This window comes from Mangifera indica, chromosome 3, assembly GCF_011075055.1.
Source record: "Mangifera indica cultivar Alphonso chromosome 3, CATAS_Mindica_2.1, whole genome shotgun sequence".
Taxonomy (NCBI): Eukaryota; Viridiplantae; Streptophyta; class Magnoliopsida; order Sapindales; family Anacardiaceae; genus Mangifera; species Mangifera indica.
In genome coordinates this window covers 15,883,158-15,910,494 of record NC_058139.1, presented here as the reverse complement: position 1 = coordinate 15,910,494, position 27,337 = coordinate 15,883,158, and the positions used below count along the sequence as shown (strand labels likewise).

Below are 27,337 nucleotides of genomic sequence, written 5' to 3'. Positions count from 1 at the left end.
ATTAGGCTGTTGGATTCTTTTGCAGTCTACCTTGCAATTGGGAGTATTATTAACATGTTCTCATGTATTACATATTACGGTGTGTTACTATTTATAGGCTTTAACAATAAAAGAGAATAAATAACTTCATTTCTCATAGTTAAAATGTCAATCTCGGATCATATGTCAATCAGTTCTTAAAGGTATACTCCAAAGTGCCAATATGAATTTTGATTAAACAATTAATTAGTGATAAAAGTATTTCTCACTCTATAAACATGAATTCGAAATTAGATTCTCATTAAACCTTATTATGTTTATGTAATTAGTAATTAATCTATGGACGATTTTAGTGGAAAAGCAAATTTACAAGGCAAATATGAACAACCATACCGACTCAATCTAATTTGAAATTTCAATATAATCTAAATTTAACTAAAGTGATTCCAAGGGAGAATAACATACCAAATACAAACTATATGGAATTGAAGATTTTGATGTGATTATTTTTACTTAATTCAAGTGCTCAACATAAAATTTAAAAAAAAAAAATGTAATTTATCTTAATGTCTCTTAGAATGCAACACATTGAATGAAATTTTGTCTGTTGAATTAATAGAAAACCAGAAAATTCATAACAGAAACACTGTTTAGGGCATTTAAGTAATTTTATTTTCATTGATATAAGATTAAAAACTTGGCTAAAGGACTATTTCCCACCCAAGGATTGCTGTTTTTTAAAGTATCCTCCTTTAACTTTGAAAATCCCGAATACCCACCCATAAGCAGTTAAAATTAACAGAACCCTAACTCCTTAAAATTTTATTTCTTTTTCCCCCCTTAAACTTTAAAAACTAAAAGTTTTCTCTAGCCTAAGTTTTAAAAAATGACAGTTTCCTCCTAGGGTTTGGTTTTCATATCTCCGACGCTAAATCTGACATCATTGTCGGTCGTCTATCCCTCCCAAAGCTTTCTCTCCCTCCGACGGTTTCTCTCCACCTATTTGGACCTCTGATCGGCATCGAATGAGACTTGAAAGACGACGGGAAATGAAGAGCTTCATCGAGGAAGATAAAGCTCTTCGTCTTCGTTCGTCTTCCCAAACGAAGACGATCTTTGTTTGGGAAGATGATCATCTCTTCTGGGAAGACAAAGAGCTTCGTCTTCCTAGATGAAGCTCTTCGTCTTTCAGAAGAAGATCGACACCGAACGGGCATCCAAATGGGTGAAGAGAGACCGTTAAGGGAAATGAAGCTTCAGGAGGGATAGACGACAGGCAATGTTGTTAGATTTAGCGTTAGAGATCTGGAAACCAAACCCTAGGGGAAAACTGTCATTTTTTAAAACTTCGATTAGGAAAAACTTTTAGTTTTCAAAGTTTAAGGGAGAAAAAAATAATAATATTTTAGTTTATTTTTAATAGTATAGATAAAATAACGATTTTATCTTTACTGTCATTAATTTTAACTATTTATGAGTAGATATTTGAGATTTTTAAAGTTAAAAGGGGATACTTAGGAGAACACCAATCCTTGGGTGGAAAATAGTCCTTTGGCCTAAAAATTTGGTCAAGTAAAACCAAAAAAAAAAAAAAAGTAATTTGCCGTTAAAAGTTAAAAGGCTATGCGCAAAAGGACGAAGTTTCTAAGTTCACATGCACATGAGGCCACGTTGACACACAAGTCCAGTCCACACGCAGAGACAACCGGTTAAACCGGTAAAAATATTCGCGTACGCAATTGTGGACCCAATGACGGTTCTTGAGCAATTAATGCCAACAGTGTCCCGGTCTCCGTACACATTATTAACCGGCAAATGGCGGTCAACTACAAATGGGAAACCTTTCAAATCCAAGCTGTTTTCCAAAAACAAAGCCCAAGTCTTATTCACACTTGAAAAAGAACCAAACCAAATCAAGTCTTAAACTCAAATCAAGACCGTATCTCTCTTTTCTTTAGTTTTGTTTTTGGAATTACAAGAGTACTTGAAGAAAAGCTCAACACGAATGAAGAAGAATATCAGCGTTTGATTGATCAGAGTTGAATGGAGAAGAAAGGTGATGATAATAGTATTGTTTCCATGGCAAATTCGACATTTTCCGATGACAATCCGGCTGCAAGTGCTTTTGCTTTACCAAGCATCTTTGACATGTCATGTGAGGGAGATTATAAGTGGGGGTTCATGGATTTGCTCAGTGTCCATAACCAAGATTTTGGTTGTGGTGTTTCTTTATTCGATTCTTTAAAATACCCACCGATTAATTTGCAGCCACTGCAAGAACAGCAGCACCAATACCAGCAACAGCAGCCACTCCTTTTATCGGCCTCCACTGTACCCGAATCTTCGGAGGTTTTGAACAATCCAGCTACCCCTAACTCTTCATCCATCTCTTCTTCATCAAACGAAGGTACTAATAATGAAGACCAAACTACTACTACTACTACTACTACTACTACTAATAATAATAATAATAATAAAGGTGGGGATGAAGAAGAACAGGATCAAGATAAGACTAAGAAACAGTAAGTGATTTTTCATTTCATGTATGTAGCTATTAGTTTATTCTTCTTCTTCTTCTTCTTCTTCTTCTTATATGAATGAGTTTTGTTTGATGGAGATATTAAGGGAAAATTTGAGGATGGAGTACTGGGGTTAAGTTTTCTTAAATTTATGAGTAGTGGGGTTTGATATTCTGTTTGTTTAGTGATCTATTAAGTTAAACGTTGTGTGTGTGTTTTGGTGTAGGTTGAAACCCAAAAAGAAAAATCAAAAAAGGCAGAGAGAGCCGAGATTTGCGTTCATGACGAAGAGCGAGGTTGATCACTTAGATGATGGATACAGATGGAGAAAGTACGGCCAAAAAGCAGTGAAAAACAGCCCTCATCCAAGGTACTAAATTTACTCATGTTGGCCCTCTTCCCTTTTTATTTGGTTACTTAAATCCTGTTTCTTGTTTTCCAAGATTTCAAATCAGTTTCACATTACCCCATCGTTGTCTGTTTTTTTTTTTTTTTTGGCTTGGAACAGAAGCTACTATCGTTGCACCAGTGCAGGTTGTGGTGTGAAAAAGAGAGTAGAGAGATCGTCAGACGATCAAACCATCGTCGTTACAACTTATGAAGGTCAACACACACACCCTAGTCCAATAACGCCCAGAGGAAATATTGGGTTTATGGCTTCAGATTCAACCCCTTTTGGGGTTACTTCAGCTTCGTCTTTCGTCGTTCCTCAGCCTCAATATCTTCTAAATCAACATCATCCCTTTATATATACCTCTTCACCGTCTCTCAGCATTACCTCTACTACTACTACTTTCAATAATGATCCTTCATTTTCCAGCTTTATTAATCAAGAGAGACGAATTACTACTCCTTCACCAGCTTCATTGCTCAGAGACCGCGGGCTTCTTCAGGACATAGTGCCATCACAGAAGGGCAGTGAGGCAAATGAGAATTAGTATTATATATATTTATCTGATCTTATTGTACTAATATGAGATTTTCTAACATAATCCATTTCCATCACCGCCTCGATCGTTGGACAGACATGGAGGACTGGTTTCTATGTTTATTCTTAATTTCTTTTGTATCTAGAGATGAGATTATACAGTTGTGGAATTAATGGGTTTTGTATCTCCCATTTTTACTTCAGTTACTATTTTCTCTTTTTGCTTATTTAAGTTATTCTTATTAACCATCTCCTGTGTTCTTCATTCGGCTGGCTCCAGCTTTTAATATTTTTCTTTTATTGTTGGTTAGAAAAACCGATACGACAATCAGAATTAGGGTTAGGGTTTCCCAATATTGAGAAAAATCGTTTTAAAATTGTTAAATTCATCTCTCCTCTTTGTAAATCTTTCGGATTACTTTATGGGAAAAAGAGAAGAATCGAGGATGAACTTAGGAACTTGATCCTTGGCTGGTGTGAAACCCTAAAAAAGGGGAACGGTTAAAGAGTTAAATGCGATGTCTTGGAACATGCATGGGCTGCAAGGATAGTAGAAGCAATAAATATATACGCATATGTATATATATTCACCATGCTACCCCTAACCATTTATGGTCTTTTTCTTCTCGTTTAAGCCACATTTTCATAAAGAAGAAACTTGGATCACTAGCTGAAATGTGTAGAAATAACGGGATAGTGTCTGAGATTTAACAAAATTTAGGCTGGCTTGTGGTTGCTTTATGCATTGCTGATGATATGTTCAGTCATTGTGAAAGTCTTTCTTCTTGTAGAAATGTAGTCACTAGCCAGAGTTAATATTTCAAAGTAATTAGATCGACATCAAGGGATGAAGGCGCTTGAATAAATAAATAAACAAATATATATATAGTTGTTTATTTATTTATATCTAACTAGCTTCATCGATCGATCCAATCTTGTGAAATCACTCAACAAATAATACATATAGAGGCCAGGACTTGATAAATTAGTAGCATATGTGTATTACGTGCTACATATGCATAAATATTAATTATTTGCCATCATAAATGTTAAGAGAATCACGACATAATCTAATATGCTCCTTTCCAAAAGTGGGTATGAGCTGGAGCTGTAGAAATATAATGGAATGAGGCGATTACTTGAGTTTTAACACATGATATGCTGCAGCCTCTAACTGATGAGAACCTTGCAGGGTTAACATTGACTAAGTTGCCAAAAAATTAAGATAAGATGTTGTGGAGAATCAATGTCATCATCTTTTCCCAATATGTCAAATCACTCTCATTTTTCCACTCTCTATACCTTTCGTATAAACTTCTTGGAAATTATACTTGTATATAATTTAAATCGTATAAAATGTATAAAAAAAAATGAAAGAAATAGACAAGTGAATCACCTGGAAATGTTGCACTTGTTTAATTCCAAATGAATTGGTGAATAATGGTTTCTTGTTGGATAAGGTGTCTGGTATGAACACAAATTAATGAGGTAGCGTGCGCAAAAATATAAAATGTAAACAACAGAGCGGACCATAAACATGATGACATAGTTCTAAAGTGTAATAGCCTTTAAGCATCCCTAGAAAGTGAAAATATTGGAAAGCTCTCTCTAGTTTGTTCCCAGAAAAAAGGAGTTTTCATTTATACCAAATTTTACTATTACTTCAACCATATTGACAAATCTCTGACTAACAACGCTACATGAGATATACTTTAATTACCCAAAAAAAAAGAAAAAGGCTACATGAGATATATGGGAGACAGTTAATTGGTGTATTCTGAATCCTCTAGCTATACCCCTCTTCTAATACTTAGAATTATTTTTAGAATTCCTCGTGTGTTTGTTATCTAATGAAATTCAAAGACTTGATGCCCCAACGTCGTTTTGGGTTCCTATGGTTGCAATTCATGTAACAAGATATTGTACATATAATTGGGTGGGCCACAATTTTAGCATTTCATGATTTTAAAAGTAAATAATAAAATAAATAAAGGGAATCCACCAATAGAAGCAAGCCGATGGTTAAAGAGGTGACCAAACATTGGCCATATATAGTTAGGCTTTATTATACAATCTAGAGTTACTAATTTGCCAAACATTTTAAGCTACAAAACTTAGCCTTAAGGCCTAAGGATTTGGGAGTTGGAATCAAATTTATTGCTCTTTCTATATTTGTATTTGCAATAGTGGCATCACTAGCCTTTTTTTTTTTAATTATTATCCATAATTAGGCCTCAGAATGAAAAAAATTCATTGCTGTCTCCGTTTTATTGTATTAACATAATTTCTCTGAACTCTTCTTCATCTTCATTCCTTCGTTTTCCTGTTATGGACTTCAGGAGTATGGCCCAAATACCCATGAAACATTTGGGCATTTGTTGATAATTGAATCCACCATAAAGGCCAGTGAAAATCTTTGCCTGTGACAATCAAATTTTTGCCCGTAATGTCACATGATTGGAATAGTTTACTCATAAGTGAGGCCGTCAACAGCCGAATTAACTATTAACTTCTTGGAGACCACTAAATTTTCAATTTCTGAAGGGCTAAAACCATATTTATGTATCAAACTACTTTACGTCTTTGTTTCTTAACAAAATTGTTTAAGCTTTCCACTTTGTTAATCCACAAATTTAAGTGTGAATGTCCTGAAGCACATGACATTAGGTCACCAAATGTGAAGTAGCTTGATCTCTTCGATGGCTGGAAAGTCTCTTCACTTACACCACTTTCTGCTGCATGATATCTCTTCACAATCTGCCAATGTCAAAACAGTGCCGTGTTTCAACTCTGTTGCCCCACATAGAAGAAGCAACTTTAACCATCCCAGCTCACTTCACTAGCAAAATTAATACTTCAGCTGTCCAAGTATTTGGCTTTCTTATTCTCTTGCTTAAGCTTGCAACCACATTGCATCCCAACCACCTCTTTGAATAAAACATATGTTGCTGACATTGGTTTTGACTTGCAAAGTGATATTTATGGAAATAGTTGTCCTCAGACCGTCTCTTGCGCCCATATTCTGGCAATTGCTCCCAGAGATTCAGTTGTTCTAGTATGTGATGTTTCATATGTAGCACTAACCCTCTTCTGAGAAACTTGGGAAGAAGGGGCAGTTTGAGCTCTAGCAAAGCAGCTGCAACTACTGCAACTACTAATTTCCCAACTCCAAATTAGACAGTGGCAAATCTTGTGGCCAAGTTCCAGAATGTTTGCCTGACACTCAGTGACATGGTCGCTCTTTCTCACTGTGACACTGCTGCTTAAATGAAGCTTGCTGACTGAGATAGGTTAATGCCATTACTGGGCAGGAAATAAAAAGCACCTCTTTCACCAAGTTACTTGGGGTTCCATTGGCTAGTAGTGGTAGTTTAAGGTTTGCATGGCCTTCACTTTGTCCTAATCTCAGTAGCAGTAACCGAATTCAACACTACTTTGCTCATGTTGATTAATAATACTTTGAGGCTAAGTTTGCTTGAATTAGCTTAATTTAGGATTGGTCAATTACAAAGGAGGAAAAATCCAGAGGAAAAACAAAGCAAAAAGAATTGACTGACCTTCGACACAAATAAATTTGCATCAGAAGATGTATACAGAGCTTAGCAATCCCACATAATTGTTGTGATTACCAAATAATTTTGGCTAAACGACATTTAACTATAACAACTAGCATTATTGCATCAGTGCCAATAACTTGAGGGAATAAATCAGACTGTTGGGAATAATCAAACATACCAGGATCAAATTTTATGAATTCTATAAACAAGGATTTTGCATACCCATATTGATTTTCGATGAAGCGTCTTCGAATTCTATACGAGGTGTTGACGTTAGCCTATTTTCATGACGCCATTTGCCTACGTACTAATTTCCAATTAGGGAGACAAGATCTGTGCATTGATTTGTAGGAGAGGAGAGGGGACAAAATTCTTTTCTCTAATGAAAAATAACATATATGTCCATAGGGAGGCAGTTTGGACAATTTATATATGTCCAACTGCCTCCAACTACCTTTTATAACTACCTTTGGTAGTTATATGAAATCGGGTCGGGTCGACCTATTATGGATGAACCCGGATCCAATATCTCCCACTCACACATGACGAAAGACCCGAACCAAATACTTAGCCACAAAATTCCCATATAGCAATACGTTTCATACTTGCAAATGTGTCGTGCAACCTCACGAGCAACTTGCACTTGGGAGCTAAAAACTATGCATCTGTTAATAATAGCATAGTCGCTTCAACCCATATAAAACAAAAATAAAGCATTAGGCTCGCAGCACCCCAGACTTATTCGATAACACTAGCTCCCTTTAATCCCTCATTTATCATTATGTTATTTTCTTATGTATCCATGATCAAGTTCAATCTCCATATGAGTGACATGATCGACTGGTCAATGGATACACATAACATGTAAGTCTTCCTCTTCTATTCGAAATTCTCAATTTAAAACTTAGCTGTTTTTCTAGTCATGTTCCATAGACCGAATCATGCATGGCCATAGGTTCCAAGCTAAGATAGCAACACTAAAAATAAATATCGAACAACAGTAAAAAGTCAAAAAGTACCAATATGAGGTAATCCTTATAAAGTCTACACAATGAGAGAGCAGGAATTCATTCTCTCACTACTTTAACTTGTCGTCTTACTTATGCACACATAGTATGAATTATGTGTCACAGTGTGTATTTTTTCAAATGTCATTTACAACACTGTACAGATTTTAGTTCAGTCACTACACCCAACGCCTAACCTGAGTTCTTAATCATCTTCACACTTGCAGGTATTTATTTATATTAAAAACTCACATCTAACATTCACAAGTTATTTGGACGTGGGGAATCCAAATCGATCATTTTCAAATGTATCTATTCATGACCTCATCTTGATCAATCATCAAGGTGACATTTTTTATTTCAATAAATCTTTTCTTGAGAAATTTGTCTCCCATTGGTATACTCTCTCAGCATCACATTTTTCAAAATAATGTCTCATCTTTGCTCACTCTCTCACTGCTAAATGCGATTACTTGTGTGAGTGAGTCAATCTCTAACTTGTGTGATATTTCTATCTTGTTGAGCTAAAAACGATGTGTATACAGTGAAAACCCAAGAATTTCGAGACGCAAGTTCAAAACATAAAATGAACTTAAATTCATGGTTTTCGACGTTGTGTCACTAGTACAATATAGAAGTTCAACATTTATCAATCATAGTCTACACAATCTAAGAAATTTAACATGTGCAAAAAAGACTTTTCTTGGAACAATCTCGATCAAAAGATTAGTGACCATACAATACGTAGAATTATATTGTATGTTCATTTCTCTCTTGGAAATGGAGTCTTTTATTACATTGTGTTTAGTGTTGATACGTTTGGTTACTTTATAAAAATTTAGGATATTTCATTTCAACAGACAACTATTGCTTCGACAATATCGTCTTGCTTACTCAGATTCACAAAGAATCTTCTTAACTAAACAGTTTCTTGCACATTTACTGAACTGACTATATACTAGGCTTCCGATATGGATACGACTATGCATTTTTGTTGCTTATCGCTCCAAGATATGGGCCTTTTTAGAGTAAGAAAACATCACCATAATTTAATTTGCGTTGGTCTAAACTCTTTCTCCAACTGGCATCTCAATAGCCAATCAAACGCAAGTTTAATCCTTAATCACATAATCAATCATCCACATAACCTTTTAGAAATATCAATATTCTATATACAACCTTTCAATGCTCTTTTCAATATTTACTTATATCGACTAGCAGCCCAATAACAAAAATAAATATCTGGGCATGTACACACCATAGTATACATAATACATCTTATGGCATCTGAATAGGTAACTTTTCACATTTCTCTACTTCTATCTTAAGTTTTGGGACATATCTCTTTTAGCTCAATAATTTGTCATTTAATACAGAAATATCAATGGGTTCATAGTATACCATATTAGATTTTTTTAGAATCTTTTGAATATTATGCTCTTATGATAGAGTCAAAAGTTTCTTTGAACAATTCCTCTAGATATAAATTCACAATATGTAATTTGTTTTCCCACATCATTCAAGTCAAAAATATGGACAACCATCCTTTGATGAATATCACTTACTTCAAATCATTTCTAGCTATCTATACATTATCACACACATTGATAGAATTACAAATTTGTTATCAGACTTTGTCATATAGATATGATGGCTTTGATTAATCATTTCAAAGTCATAAGGTATTAACACTTATGAAATTTCAAGTACCAGTATCTGTTTGATAGTTTTAGGTCATTTAACGTCCTTGAAGCTTGCACACTCTGCGTTTTAGACCTATTTATGTAGATTTCTTTGTCATGTTTTCCACTAAGGAAAATTGTCTTAACATTCATCTAGTGTAATTCTAAATTCAAATATGTTACTATAGCTAAAATCAAACACATTGAAGTAAATCTTATAAATGATGAAAATATCCTTCTACACAATCTATATCTTTTTATTGCATATAGGTTTTTCACTATTAAACAAAATTATATTTATTTATTAAGTCATTCGCCTTACAACTAATTCAGGAAACTCATTCATTCCTAATGAATTTTCGATCTAGTGATAAGTCAACAAAAACCTAGAATTGGTTTGTTTTCTTTGTATTCCATCTTTTCTTCCAATGCATTTCAAAATTTTCTTATCAAGGGATGAGACAATTATTTCAAGTTCTTCATCATCTTGGGGAGTGGTTATGAAAACCTCGTTTTCACTTTAAAACGTCACTTGAATAATTTTGGACGTCTACTCCAATATAATTAAGAATTAATGCTCCCACTATCCGAAATAGATTAAAGTTTAATCTCAATGCTCCTGCTATCTAAAATAGATTAAAGCTTAATCTCAATGCTCCCACTAGGGTGAGATGAACAAAATAAGCAATTGAGGATCATTACTCCCACTATCTGAAATAGGTTGGAGCTTAATTGCATTTGCTTCCATTATTTAGAATAAGTATAGGTCTTATATCTTAGGACTCAACTAATGGTCGTTAAGATATACCCATCCTTGTTTTTTTTCTCATCTCATTTAGATGAAACCTTTTATCAATATCATCTCTATTAAGAAAAATATTCTCTATGAATGTAGTATCTCTAATACAAGTCTAGTTAATCTTCCCACGGAATCCTCCCTAATGAACACATATCCTTTGGAGTGCTCAGTGTATCTGATAAAGATACATTCATTTTTTCTTAGTCCTAATTGTTCAAACTTATTGGAAAAGCTATGGATAAACATTGCTAACCACTAAGGTTGCAATCAATTAACTAAGGTTTTCTACCTAACCATAACTCATAGGGAGTGGAAGCAACTAATTAGTGGGTAATCGGTTAAGTATTCAAGTAGTAATAAACATCATATCATCATAAAGTGACTTGACGTTTTGCTTGCGTCTTCATTGTCTTAACCATTCCTAGTAGAGATCAATTACTCTTCTTCGCTACACTGGTTGTTGCAAGGTTTTGAAATTACTATTTGTCATACTATTTCTTTTTCATTACTCAGTTTCTTGAACCTTTTGGACATACTCTTAAGATCTCGGTGAGCTTATAAAACTCTTATCTATTTTGTCTAATTAATTCTCAACCTCAATTATATATAGTGTCTAAAGCAGTCTACTGCTTTTGACTTATAGGAGATCAAGTAGACAAGACCGAATTGAGTATTGTTATCATCACTAGTAATGAAATATGAGATACATTCTCAAACTTTACATTTATAGGAAAACATATACCTAAGTATATAGACTGCAAAGAAAGTCAAACTCTTATAGCTTTGTCGAATGGTTTTCTAGAAGTTTTTTTAGCTAGACATACTCACATGTGAACAATTCTATTTATATGAAAGTTTCTAATAAACTTTCATAGGCCAGTTTATTCAACCCATCTAGGCCAATAGGTCCTAATTCAACATACCATATATTTATATTCATATCCATACATATAGGAGAAGCAAATAATGAAAAACTTAACAATATCAAAATGTAAGATAACAAACACCATACAACCATTCAACCAACAAACCAAATCTATAGAAATAAATTAATCGCATTTTAATAAAACACCCAAAGAAATTAAAATTATATCCTAGTTTAAGAAGAGCAAGTACTTCGACCAAGATGTGTTTAATATTTGGAGCATATTGGATTTCATGTAAGTATAGGATTTGATCACCTCACAAAACTCATTTGCTTGTGTCTATTCCTCTTACTACAACCTTTGTGTTGTTGTCTACATACATCCAATTCACTTTATTTAGAATTCGATAGAAATATACTAAAGATCTTCTATCATAAGCTACTTGGTCGGTAGCTTTTGAGTTCATAATCCACATAAGATAATACTCAGTTAATATCATAGTACTAGAAAATAAAGTTTTATCACTTTATGTTGAACAAGACTATCACTTTCAGTTCTGTTCATTCACAGACGATATAATTTTTGTTACTTCTATTGTAACTATTCATCTTGTTTTCATCTTTTCTTCTAGTACTTTTGCCACTCTTCTCATTTCGATTCCTTATTCTTATTCTTTGAGCATTAAACAATCTTCTTCCTGTATTAGGACTTGAGCCACTCACTTTTAAAACTTGATCTGTAACGTATGCATGAGTACCAAGTTCAGCTGTCTCAAGGGTGTTTGTCCTCTAATTCTATGTGGCTAAAACAACTAACAAACGTCTTTATTTCCTTATTGTGGGTCATATGTACCTTTATATGCTCCCACTATCGGGAAAAAATCATTTTTCTCAATGAACTTACTGTTCATTTATCAGGTTAAGCATAACTGACTTTAGTTTTATAATCAGAGTTGACATTCAATCAAATTCAACAATCACTTGTCTTTATTTGGGGACTACAGTTCCTCCAAATTTTTTAACTAAAACCATACTTATGACATATGTAGTTGAACATTACTGGTACTCATATACCAGGTTGTTATTCATGAAACTAATCAAGATATCACACAAAGTGAGTCTTGCTTCTTACATGCGTGATGTGCATCCACATCACATTTGTATAAGGCACTCATTGAGTTTCTATCCCTCATTCAGCCACAACTCTATCTTAACCTGATCTACAGCCTCTAAAGCCTTTTGCTCATCTAGGATATTGTGATTTCAAATGCCACATGTTATAATTCTCCCTATTCAATCTCATTCTCATTTAAATCAGCCATCATTTTCTAGGATGTTATGGTTAACTAGATCACAAAGACTATGTATCAGACACAACGCTATCAATGTATTCAAATACACATCAATTGTCGCAATTACATATTAAAATTTAAAATATCTCACATTAGGCACAAAATCGAAAGTTCACTATATTCCTAATTATCTTCCATGACACAAATGTTTGACATTTTAAACTTTAATCCAATTGCACTAATATTAATTCTAGATGAGAATTTCATTAAATTCTACCAATCTTAGCATTCCCACATTTAACTAATATATATGATACAACGAATGCATAATTTATTCTAACTAGGACCATTTCATTAACCTGCATTAATCTTTGAGTCACTTTATCTATGATAAAGTCTCTATTACATTTGCGTTAGGTCAAATCCTCGCATTACATTAATTTGGAAATAATGTTAAAGTAGTGGATATTCTCTTGTACATTACTAAGCGTTGCTCTATAACAAGCTGTAATGAATCCACTTAGTCCCAAAAAGTTTCAAATTCTTGTCCCAAATAAGAACATTGATTATGGGGCTCATATTCATGCATGGATATCATCTCTTTTCCAATTAAGAGAATTCAACAGAGTATTGTTAGTTTCGACATGCAATGTGATGGTCTCTAGTCAACAAACTTGCATGAAGTAGAAACATGTATTTCGAAACACCAATATGTGTTTTCGATAGTCGGAATAAGATATTACATGTCATTATACGTCGTAAGACCCATGGAACACATCTCATATACAAATCCAAGTACTACACAACTTCCAAGGACCAAAAAATAGGTTTCACGTGCTATCACGCACTAAAATAAGCTCATACGCTCTTTCACATGCTGAGACGATGTTACACGTGCTTCCATGTACTGTAAATAAGCCTACACGCACTTTTCACACGCCCAAAATAAGTCAAATATGTCGTCACACACCTGCATTTGCTAAGATTGAGTTGCACGCACCACCACATACTAAAAGCAAGTTGTCTTGCGCTCACATGCACTGGTCAATGGTACGGTCAACTATTTAATTGTTGACTAGTCAACTAACTTGGTAGGCATTGACCGATTTGAGTTGAACCAGTTGACCCATTGACCAATGGGTCTTGACTAACCTGATGACCTTTGAGTCAGGTAATCATATTTTTTCAACCTGATTTTGACCCGATTCTATATAATGAACCCTAGAATTTCATTAGTTCAATTAGCTGACTTTTGACAACTTTCTGATGATGAAAATATAAGGCTTTTGTAGCCCATGCGATTACAAATCTAATTGTTCCAAGTTCCAATACCACCGACACGAAATCCATCAAAACGACAAGGAGGAAGAACAAGCATTGGTTCTCAGTTTTGGATCAATTTTCATCGATTCTGACATTAATTTGAGTCGTTTTTCAATTTAAAACATGTAATATCAATCCAATTATTCATCCAACATGTTTCCCAACACTAATTTCATGCAATTTTGACAAATTAAATTCGTGCCTAAAAATAAATTTTTAAAACAAAAATCAATATACAGATTCTAATTTGCATAATATATGCAATACGATTCATAGAAAACATAGCAAATACGTATCCTAGGCTCTGATACCAATGTTGGGAATAATCAAACATGTCAGGATCAAATTCTATGAATTTTGTAAACAAGGATTTTGAGTACACGTATTGATTTTCGATGAAGCATCTTCGAATTCTACATAAAGTGTTGACGTTAGTCTATTTCCATGAGCCATTTGCCTACATACTGATTTCCAATTAGGGAGACAGGATCTGTTCATTCATTTGTAGGAGATGAGAGGGGAGAGAATTCTTTTCTCTAATGAAAAATAACGTTTATTTCCATAAGGAGGCAGTTTGGACAATTTATATATGTCCAACTACCTCCATCTGCCTCTTATAATTACTTTTGACAGTTATATGAAATCGGATTGGGTCGACCCATCATGGGTAAACCCGAATTCAATATAGACAATAATTGATGAGGGGAAGATTAATACTGGTCTGGCATTCTGAATTTAAAAAGTAGCTCTTCTTGCCCGCCTCTGCCAAAGGCTTGTTACAAAGTCACTGGCTTTGACATTCTTCAAAGTTTTGCCCACGTCAAGCAGCAGCAAATGGATGAAAATAATTAAACATGCAAAAAAATCATTGCATATAAAATCTCTCATACTTATTTTCTAAAGGGTTAGGTAGATAGATGTCAAGAGTTTAAAGCCACAAGAAATTATTAAAACCTGATGGTTTATTCTTCCACATCTGCTCCAGAGTAGCCTGAACCACCTTCTGTTATAGCACATGAGAGAAACGAAATAAAAGGACATTGAAATGATCAAACTAACAACACTTGGTTACCTATTGGTAGCTTATTGGATCATTAATTGAACCAGCTGCAGCAGGTAATTAAAAATAACCATGTTCCTGCAAAGCCAAAAGATCCTGAGTAAGATAGGTCCATATAAACCACCAACAGAGGAAAACTTAGACAAACAAAGCTAAAGAAAAATTAGGTATTAATCTAAAGAAAACTTTTTTATAGGGGATAAGTTCAAGCTCAAAAGATTTAGTTGAAGGTAACAATTGTCAAGGTAGACAAATACAACTAGAGCATAATCCTCATCAGTTTGAATGTATTTCAAAGATTTTAAACAAGGCATTAATAGAACTTGAAGAAGATGAAATTTACCTGAGCACCATGTTGTCCTCTAACCCTAAAAGCTAGATACTAGATTTCCACAACGAGTTAAAAATTAAAAATATGAATTATATCTTATGAATTATGTTAAAACTATGGAGCAATACTGACTGATGAAGGAAAAGGCTCTTACAACTACTGCTTTTGTTGATAAAGTTATGGTTGAAGTTACATCTGATGTGCCTATGGAACCTACTATGCAAGCAAAACTTGGGGGTTTGACTAGGTTTGAGGCTATTGAACTGGTGGTTTTTGTTACTGCTATAGTTCGAATAATATCATTTCTTCAGGTTTCTCCCATTACACGTTCATAGTAGACAATTGTTAGATAAATAGAATATAAAAATGCAAAAGCCAAAAAGTGAATGGATCAATTTCTCACCTTGATTTCACCAGTTATGCCATTATAATAGTACTTGTATCCATCCGGGGAGGAATGTTCTGTCCAATTATATTTTATAGAAGAAGCAGTTTGGATTATTACAAATACAGTAAGGACAGCTGATGTAGATGGGATGCATCTGCTATGCAATCCCAGCCTATTGAGACTACAATTAGTAAAATACTTAGCAAATAGACTAGACTTTGTAACAAATTTACCAAACAATAGAATGAGTGTTCATAATAAACAAACTAAAGTAGTAATAAGATGGAGATGGAAACTGTTATACACCACTTTACCTTTGCTTGATGAAAGTGGAACTAAGCTTAACAATGAATTATGGTCCATTCATTTATCAAAAAAACAAAAAAAAAGGATTCCGTTTTATGGCTTTAAGGGCTATTAGTCTACATAATATATGGTATCATATTATAAATAAAACATATAATAAATTACTCATCTAGAAGTAAATAATAAACAACAAAAACTTAAGCTCAACAATCTAATCAACCAACTCAATGTGAACTCAAGGTTTTACTAAAATCTTTTTCAACTAAGTAAAAACTTCATTATATTCAAGTTTGTGCTCTTTTTTATGTAATGATCCCACTCATTTGCACTCTTATCTAGCCATACTATCACAAGAAACTAACAAAATATTTACCAAGTAAAAGGTGTTATGACATTTGGGCATATGGATTGCATGAGGAAAACACAAGATCTACTTCTAGCAAGTGTCAAAAGATTCATCCAAGAAAAAACTTAGTGAAAATTAAACAAATACTATAAGGCAAATTTTGATCTCAACTATTTTTTCTTTCTTGACCTATGCAATTTCTGCAGCAATTTTTTATTTTTTAAATGAAAATTGATGAACTTCATCCATTTATAAAAAGTTTAAGAAATTCATTTAAGGTGCTAAAACACTAAAATTTCCATAATTAGGATTGGATTTGAAACTAGTTTGTTCGAGCTTAAAACAAGTTTTGCTTAAACAAACCTGAAATGAACCTATGGTAAACGAATATGAGCTTGAATACGAGTTAGGGCATAATAGAAAAATGAACTCGAACAGGGGCATCGCACAACTTGCTTTTTTAAAAAATATGCCTAAGGCTCTAAGCTAAAGATGGATTCGAAGCAAGCTTGTTCAAGCTTAAAACAAGCTTTGCTTGAATAATTCCTAAACGAACTTATGGTAAACAAAAATGAGACCAAATACGAGTTGGGGTGTAATAGAAAAAACGAACCCAAGTTGAACATAAGCTGAGCCTTGTTCAAATTCGGCTTAGCTCGAATCTACCCTTACCTATAATCTAGTTATACTTGTTGTTTTGAAGACTGAGCACCTTATTGCGATGCTAGACTTTGATTAGATGGTTACATTAGTCGTAATTACTATTACAGTTGGGAGAATGCTTGTTATGATGATTAAAAGGTCACTTGTAGGGTTTAAATCTGCTGTGACAACATTTGAGCTAACTAAGACAGGGATTGCTAAAAAGGTTGAATAATTTTCTACTGGGCAAGAACAGGCAATTGTCGTTGATTTGTTGCATTGGATAATGAATTGGATTGTAGATTGAGATTATGAGTTTGTAGTTATGGAGCAGATGAAGCTATCTACTGAACCTGAGGTTGAAAAGCATTCAACTGTGCATTCTAGCCAAGTAAATGTTATGATGGCATTGTTTGGTTGAAAGGTGCTTGACTAGGAATCTTTATCTGACTAACATTGGAAGTCTGAGTATGTAGGTAAGAAGATAGAGCCAAAGGATGTAGTTAAAGTGAATAAGGTATATGCGGAAATGAATAGGCTTTTGTAATAGTGATATTTGTAGACCAAGGCATAGTTATGATGAAGGTTGGTTAAAAATCTGAGAGAGTTGAGAATAATTTTTCTTACTACCTTTGGAATGACCAGGTTAGAGCATGAAGGCACAACAAGCATAAAAATATTTCACATACCTGTTGTGAAGCAGATGAAGATGAAGGAACAACAAGTCCTAGGAGAATACCATTAGTAGGACCACCTTAAATATTCCAAGCATAGTAAAGTCATATAGTAATAAGAAAAAAATGATGAGATGAGAATTTACATGTAATAGGAACACCATAACTAAACATAAACTGCTATAGATGGTTTACTTTTCACACATTAGCATACTATCATAAAGAAAAATGTTGAAACTGTTGTTAACAGAACCATCAAATATGTTTTTATCAGATTTAAAGGTATTCCTAAACACTAGACATAGAAAACAACTGATTTCCAAAACTAGAGATCCCAGGATTTGGAGATGGACATATGCTTTAGGGAATCATTAGACACTAAGCATTCTGAGGAATCCGATCACCCATAGGGTCAACAAAATTGTGTGTTGGTCTCTAGGAACATGAAAAAAGAAGTACACAAAAATAAAATTGAACTAGAAGATGAAAAACATAATGTAACATTAAACTTCACTAAATTTGTTAGGAAATTGGATACCTAAGCCCTGATAGTGGAAACCAAAGGCAAAAATTGGGACCTCCAAATGTTGGATAAGCCCTAAAAATGGATAAAAGTTAAAGACTATATAAATCAGAGATATATATAGGAAGCTAATACATTAAACAGAAAGATTAGAACTATGTTCATATTTCACAATTATATGTAAAAAAATGACAATATAAATCTAGTGTAAAGTCTACAGTCTCCCATTCCAGAAAGGAGAAAACAAAATCAAATATGTACTAAACCTAAATAAAAAAAGTCACTCCCTAACTATAATATACAATGAATAAACTACCTTAAACAAAAAACCTTGAGTCTCCAGGCCTAAGCCTCTTAGGATCGGCAAACTAAACAGTTAATGGTTAGTCACATCCCTTATATGTAGAGATGAATGATGATCAAGACAAGATTAGTTAACTTGAAAAATGTTAGGTTCAAGATATCTATTAATTCGATTCAGGTCTGAGTTTTGAAATTAATGTTGGTAAATATTAGAAACTGAAATTTCTAGCCATAGTTTAATGTAAGTCATACGAAAGATGTTCATGATGATGTGTTTCAAATATATTAATCTATGATTCATACATAATCAAAATTAGGACTTTGACGAACCATGAGCCTGAAATCAATCAAGATTGGACAATGGAAGGATTTTATCTTCATGAAACATACGATTTGGAAATTAGATTTGATAGAGTATTTCTTCATCATGATTTAGAGGTTATGATACATTACTAGATGTTTACCATTGTCATTGAGTTTTCGGATGTACTTTTAGAACATCTAAAAAATGACTTACAACTATGTCATAGTGAACCTAAAAGGTTACACTAATAAACTAAGCTTTTGAAAGTGAGGATTAATTATGTGGGGTTAGTTAGCACCTTTTAAAGTATAATTAAAATTAATATCATATAAAGTGTTATATAGGTGCAAAAGTAATATTTTAAAAGTTAAATATTAATGAGGTGGAATTAGAGTGGCTAAGGTATATAATTGATATACATACATAGTCATAGTTTAAATTAAAAATTTAAAGATACAAATTAACAATTTCATTTATTTAACTGATCATCAATATATAAGTGTGCATTTAGTTCATTTTAAAGACATTCATTCTCTCACAAAGAAAAAGAAATCCCCTCCCCTCTCTCTAAGTAGCTCTCAGCCAAGAAAGGAGAAAGGCTTGTTGGTGTAATCCTTTAGAGTTTCTTTCAAGTGAGAGACTCCTTCCATCATCCTATATCAAGAATGAAAGCAAAGGAGTAGGTATATCTTATACCTTTCTTCATTATGTTCATGCGTGTAATTGATTCTTGCTTATTCTTACATGCATGTATATTTTCCATCATCTATCATCCTCTTCTTCTTACAAATGGTATCAAAGCCATTTTGGCTCCTTGCGTGTTGTCTTTGAGCTAAATATATGTTATTTGTGCATAAAAGTATGTATATATGGCATATGTGTACATGCATGTTCTTGATTTGCCTTGGAATCAAAATTTTCAAGCTATTCTTCATATTGAACTCTCAACCATGGCTTCTTGGCTGGGTTCTTCTTTTTCTCTTGTGTGTTCTAATGATTTTAGATGAAGAACATGTGAATTGATGCATGTATATGATGAAGTGTTTCATGGGATACATGTATATGTTCTTGATTTTGACATGCATGTACTTCTGGCTTAAAAATTGAAGTTTGAATCTTGAAATTTGATTATGCATGTCTTGACCATGATCTTATTTGGATATACATTGTAGTTTTTTATTTTATTTTATATATTGTACATGAAACACATGAATTAGGGGCATGCATGTATGGTATATGCATAGAAAAACTTGATATATGGAGATATGTTGACATAGATGGATGTATACTTTGAAATGTTCATGTGAAAAATTCTTGATTTTTTTTTTTTTAATTTTAGTTCAAGCAAGCTGAATGTGAGTTTTAATGTGATTACAGCTTTTTGGGTGAAGATTATGTTGTATGGAATTAATGTAATTATATATAAGTTAAAATTATGATGCATGGTAAAAAGGGCTTTACATGATGTGCCATGAATGTTTAATGCATGATTTAGTTTAATATGATTAAATGATAGATTATGCATGTATGTCAACTTGCATTTAATGGTGATTAAGTGTTACATGTAATCAAATGTTAACATGAAATTGAATATATTCATATAATATATATGGAGGCACGTAAAATGTTGCATGTACCCTTATACAATCATAATGTAATTTAAATGTTAGATTTAAAATTGTCATGATAACAAATATATTTATAAAATAAAAATTAGAGATGTAAAATGTTGTATATGCCCTTTTATATTAATGGTCTTGAATTAAAATTGAATATTGTCAATATTTAAATTTTATATATAAATGTACATTATGTCATTTGTGACTGAATCAATGCATGACATTAATTTCATACTTGATTAGAAATTAATATTTATTTGGCTATGCATGAGTTCATAATGTATGATAAATTTAATTTAGTTGATGAATGGATGATTTAGGGACGATCATGGGTGTAATTTGTCATTTTTCAAAGTATAAATATTTGGATTATAACATTCTTTTATTAAGGGGTTTATATTAAATAACCATCTTTTTATATAAATATTTTTTGATCGGGGTTGCATGCCTAAGTTTCAAATGGAATCAGAGTGGCTAGATGAAGACTTAAAGGCAATCCAAATAGTGTTATGAATGAAGATATAGATCTAGGCAAATAGTTTGTCATTAGGATGCATTTTCGAAAACCTTTTGATCACCCCACCATGTTTTATTTAATGCATATATGAGATGCATGTATGACATGTTAAATTGATTTTAATTAACCTTAACTTAAACCTAAACCTCTCTAATTAAAATTATTAAATCAATGTCTCTCATCATGGAATAACTAAAATCTATAATATAAATTTTAATATCCCAAGATTTCTATTATGTGAGAGATACAAAATTTATGTCATAAAATTAAGTTTATCTTGTTCTTGGATGGATATTTTCATCATAACCAAGATTTATATTATGTGAGGATATAATAAAAATGTCATTTTAGAAAAACTTGATGTTTTGGATTTAACTAGCCGAGAATGTCAAGATTTCTATTATATGACATATCCAAAGTGAAACACATGGAAAATGAATCAACTCTTATATAGGGATATAAATGGAAAAGGTTTCTTATTTATTGAATTAATTGATCAAGATTTCTATTATGTGAGATTAATTTGATTTAATAAGAATTTGATTTCCTACTAGAAATTTAATCTAATGAAATTTTAGGATCTTGTCTAAGGGAGTGTAGAATTCGAACAAAATACTAGGAGCTAATGAGATTATGCAATAAAAGGTTTAAATTTAAATGAGACACTAATAAAACTAGCTTTTCTTTGCAGTATTTTCTAAACATTTGTGATAAATAAAAAATGGCCAACAACATACTCTTAAGAATTATGGACAACAATAATTTGATTAGACCGAATTTCAAGGATTGGTTAAGAAATCTTAGAATAGTTATAGATTTCGAGAAAATTGCTTATGTTTTGGAAGCACTACTTCCCATTAACATAGCTCTAGATGCCTTTGACAAGGAAGAGAAAACATTTGAAGCATAAGTTAAGGATAATATGAGAGCTCGAGGCTATATGTTAGCTTCAATGAATAAAGAGTTCTATAATAAATACAAAAATGTTTCAAGTGCATATGATATCCTTATCACTCTAAAAGAGTTATATAGCGAAAACTCAAGAATGGTAGAATACAAGCTATGTGTAGGATTTTAGAGAGCTGTTAACCGGCAGTGCAACAAAATTAAAAATTTTTAAAAAATAAAATATCCTAAAACCCATCCATGATACTTATTTTAATGCATGGATTCATGAATATGTTAAACACATATAAGGTGTTTAGAAATTATACTTGCATTGTTAGCTTCTCTAAAACTTCATGTAGCTATCTAAAGATGACTATCCAACCCTCTTGAGACAATGCCTTGGTATCCACATAGAGCACGAATGAAAGGCCATAAAAAAAAAAAGACTATTAGGGCTTCTATTGACTGGATCTTGGAAATTAGATCATGCTAATGGAATTTTGTGTTAACAAGATTCTAGGCATAGAGATATATGTTTTGGATTGTTGATTCAAACTAAACACCTTTATTTATAAGGTATACATGAATCTTAAGTTAATTAGGACTATAACTTCTTAGGTGATAAAGTGTCCAGGAGTACTTATAAAATTAAGGCTCTTGATTTATTGAAAGTTTTAATGCATAGGAATGCTAATTAAATTAGGATTCAACACAGTCTAAACTTTCTATAAAACAAGGATTTTAAATTTATTGAAAATTTTAATGCATAGAAATCCTCATTAAATTAGGATTTTGGCTCAACCTAAACTTTCTATCAAACAAGGACTTTGAAGAATCTTTGTTTAACTAAAACATCTTATCCATAAATTAACTCAGCCAGTTAATCCATATCCATCATTTGGCCTTGCTCGGTTGTACTTCTAAATGGCTCTGATTGAAACCATGTAGTGCATTTGCTTGATGCCACATGACACTATGCATACTAAATAATTTCAGTTAAAATACACCCATATGTTTTTCTCTTTCCATGATATTAGGATTACAATCAAACAATCTTTGCCTTTTCATTTGTATCAACCCCTTAATATTTGTGACCTATAAGCTCTCTATCAAACTAATAGTATTTAAATTCGGCTTGAATTGAAACACAGACCAAGATTAGTCTTTAGCAAAGCGTCATAGCCACCCAAACGACAGAATGTTAGCAAACATCTCTATAAGCTTTTACAATATCATAGTTATATGCAATTTAATCATTTTATCAACCAATATCTCTTGAGACTAAGACAAAGAAGTGTGTCTATCTTAATAGTTTCTTGATATGAGTTGATATACATTAATGACTTACACGGACTAGGTTACAACCTCATCCCACTATGGTCATAGATTCAAATAGTCATGAATATCTTTCAACATTTGCATATGAGATATCTTCTCTTATGCTTACGAATGACAAATCCTTTGTTAATTAACCATGGCCTTCATGTATCTCACGATATGGTTGTTCACTACCTTTATGATAACTTTATTATGACGATAAGTTAGATAGTGTCAAACCATACCATACTAATCCTTACACGAGACAGTTTAGCAATCTCAAGTCAAAGAATCACATGCACTCATGGTGTTTAAAGGATTTGTTTCATAAACACTAAAGCAACAATCTATATGGATATCCTCTAGTGGGGTTAATCTAATAAACACATCTACAATGTGTACCCATGTGTTACAACAAATCATTAACAAATATTTCAACAAGTAAAAACTATTGCCACCTTTTGGTAGAGTTGCTTAACATTATAATAATCTCATCATTATTACATATGCCCTTGGTTATTGTAATGTCAAGATTATAGACATTTCTAGAATAGCCATCTAATGTGTGCATTGGGTTCCAATGATCAACCATTTGATCCTCTCGTCATAATTTTACCCTAACAATTTTGCTCTTACACTATAGCCAATCAGTCATATATCTAATGCTCAATTCTACTATATGCCTATTAATGTTTTGTTGTGACAAAGGCTTTGTTAATGGGTCAGCCAAATTGTTATCTATATCAATCCTCTTTATATGTATGTTACCTTGCTGAATAATCTCTCGGATTAGATGATATCATCTAAGTATGTGTTTGGACCTCTGATAAGATCATGGCTCCTTTGCTTAAGTAGTCACTCCATTATTATTGCAATAGAGCTTAATTGACTCATTAATGCTTGGAACCACTCTAACTTCTGTCACAAACTTCTTGATCCATATAACCTCTTTTGTCATTTTTGAAAAGATAATATACTTACACTTTGTTGTAGAATCAGTCATTGTACTTATAGCTTTTCCAGTTTATTACACCATCATGAAAAAAAAAAACACAAACCTAGATTTTGATTTAGAGTCATCTTAATCAGTTTGGAAACTGGCATCACTATAACATTTAACAATGAGTTCAAAATACCCTCCATAAACCAAAAACACATCCTTAGTCCTTCTCAAGTACTTTAGGATGTTCTTGACAGTCATATAGTGTTTTTTGCTTGAATCAGATTGATATCTTCTACAAAAACTTAAGGCATATGAGACATCAAGTTTCATACATAGCATAGTATACATGATTATCCTATAGTCGAGACATATGAGATCCTACTTATTTTATCTCTCTCAGATTATGAAAATGGACACATCTCTTTCGAAAGATATATAACATGGGACATAGGCAAAAATCCTTTATTGGATTACTCCATAAAGAATCTTGTCAACACCCTATCTATGTACGTATTTTGACATAGGCTTAGTAGACTATGCTCTTTATCTTGAAAAATTTTAATCTTAAGAATATAGGTTGTTTCTCCTAAGTCTTTCATAGAGAAACACTTGGATAACCAATCCTTGATCGATTGCAAGTTTGGTATGTCATTTCTAATAATAAAGATGTCATCGACATATAATACTAGAAATACAATCATGCTCCTACTGACTTTCTTGTACAAACATGGTTCGACTTCTTTTTTACTAAAAATGAATTCTCATATAACTTCATCAAAATGAATATTCTAGCTTCTGGAAGCCTGTTTAAGCCTATAAATGGACTTTTATAGTTTGCATACTTTATTAGCCTATCTAACAAGAACGAAACCATCGGGTTACACCATATAGACATCTTCTACAAGGTTACTATTCAAGAAGGGAGTTTTGATATCTATCTGAAAGATTTCATAGTAATGGTATGCAATAATAGCAAACATAATCCTAATAGGCTTAAACATAATGATTGGTGAAAAGGGTTCATTATAGTTAATGCCATATTTTTATGTGAAATGTTTGGCAACCAGTCGTGCTTTATAAGTATGCACGTTACCTTCCATGTCAATTTTCTTTTTGAAAACACATTTGCACCTTATGGGTTTTGCTCTTTTAGGTGCATCCACCAAAGTCCACATTTGGTTCATGTACATGGAGTCTATTTTGGATTTCATGGAATCTAACAATTTATCAAAATCTAGACTTGAGACAACGTCATCGTAAGTGTTAGGTTTGTCATTAGAGATGACTAATATGTCATCGTCCTAAGTCATAAGAAAACCAAATCTTTTTGGCTTGCAAAGTACTTATGTAAATCTATGTAACTCTTGTATACTTTGAAATTATTCCTTTCAAGGTTGAGGAACTTCCACATGATCAACCATTTGTGATGGCACATCGTCTTATCTAACATTTCTGGTATTTTGTTGTATAAAAACTTTATCGAGTTTCACCGTACTCCTACTGGTCCTTTTAAAAATAAATTCATTCTCAAAGGACATGTTGATATGAGCAACAAAGACTTTTAACTCATTCGGGTGGTAAAAGTAGTATCCTTTACTTTTCAGACTTAGCATTCAATTTGTTCAAAGTCAATTTCTTAACAAAAGCTTCATAACCCCAAATCCTGAAGTATTTTAGATTAGGCCTTTTCCTAGTCTACAACTTCTATGGAGTTTTATCCACAGATTTAGATGAGACATGGTTTAGTGTATAGGCAGTAGTCTTTAGGGCATGCTCCTAGAAAGACATAGGTAGATTGATAAAACTTATCATAAACTTGACCATTTTCATCAAGGTCATATTCTTCTATTCAAATTATGTTATGATGTACCATGTTAGTTGAGAGACTTTTCTATATTCCTTTAAGTATCTTTTAAATTTAGCACTTAGGTATCACCTTCATGGTCACTAGAAAGGATTTTAATTTGTTTCCCAAGCTACTTATTTACCTCATTCTTGAAATCTTTGAACTTATTAAAACATTTAGACTTGTGTTTCAACAAAAACACATAACTATATCTACTGAGGTCATTAGTAAATGTAAAGAAGTAAACTTCCACTTATCTAGCATACACTATCATGACCCCACACACATCACTGTGAATAATCCCTAATAGTTTAGTCGCTCTTTCTCTGTGCCCAGTGAAGGGTACTTTGGCTATCTTAGCCAATAGACATAATTCACATTTATCATAAGATTAAAAGTCAAATGATTGCAAGACTCTTTGTTTAAGAAGTCTTGATATATGTTTCGGTTTATGTGGCCTAGATATATGGTATTTAGTTCTTTTGTTTTCAAACATTTATTATTTTGCACATTTAGAATTTCATTATCCAGTTTTAGAATGTACAAACCATTAAACAAATCAGCCATTCCATAAAGAATATTATTAACGCTAATGGTTATAGTAGCACTAGCAATAAAAAATGAATATCCCTCATTGTTTAAAACAAACACAAAAATTAAATTTCTAAAAAAAACAGAACATAATAACATTTATTTAATTCTAAAACAAGTCTAGTGGGCAACCTAAGATAATAAATTCCTACAGCTAATGTAATAACACGTGCTCCATTTCCAGCTCATAAGATAACCTTTCCTATAGCAAGCAATCTACCATATTGCAGTTCCTGCATATCCGAACAAATATAAGTATCACATCTTATGTCTATAACCCATGATGAACAAGGAGAATAGTTTATCTCAATGACAAACATGCTTGAAGTAGGGGTTTCAGCTGCTTTCTTCTTCTTGTTTTTTAGAAAAGTTTTACAATGTCTCCTTCAGTGACTAACTTTTTCATTATAGAAATAGACAACTTTTCCTTTCCTATACCACTTGTTGGTTGAGTGGCAATATTTGGTTACTTCTTTGCTTTGGGCTTGGGCTTTGCCTTTGCCCTTAGCCTTAGATTTAGGTGTTAGGCTTCAACCACAAGCACATTAGTTAAAGTTACCTTTCATACCTCCTTTTAGCGTATCTGAGCATATATAGTAATTCTTCAAGGGTATTTTCCTTTTTGTTTAGGTTAAAGTTCATGATGAAATTTACCCAAGATTTATGGAGAGATTTCAGCATCAGGTCAATGGCAAGCTTATTGTCAATGACAAAGCCTAAGCTTGTCAATTGTTAATTATAGTCAATCGTCTTGACCACATAAGAGCTAACTTGTCCTCCTTCAGAGA

General features: G+C 32.7%; 1 protein-coding gene across 1 annotated transcript; it reads left to right on the top strand.

Moving 5' to 3' along the window:
- Positions 1-1,867: 1,867 nt before the first annotated feature.
- Positions 1,868-3,675, top strand: LOC123210715 (probable WRKY transcription factor 48). The gene is made up of 3 exons (XM_044629191.1): positions 1,868-2,501; positions 2,725-2,868; positions 3,007-3,675. Exons 1-3 carry the CDS (start codon positions 2,023-2,025, stop codon positions 3,434-3,436), a joined length of 1,053 nt encoding a protein of 350 aa, XP_044485126.1. The 5' UTR covers positions 1,868-2,022; the 3' UTR covers positions 3,437-3,675.
- The last annotated feature ends 23,662 nt before the right edge of the window (positions 3,676-27,337 follow it).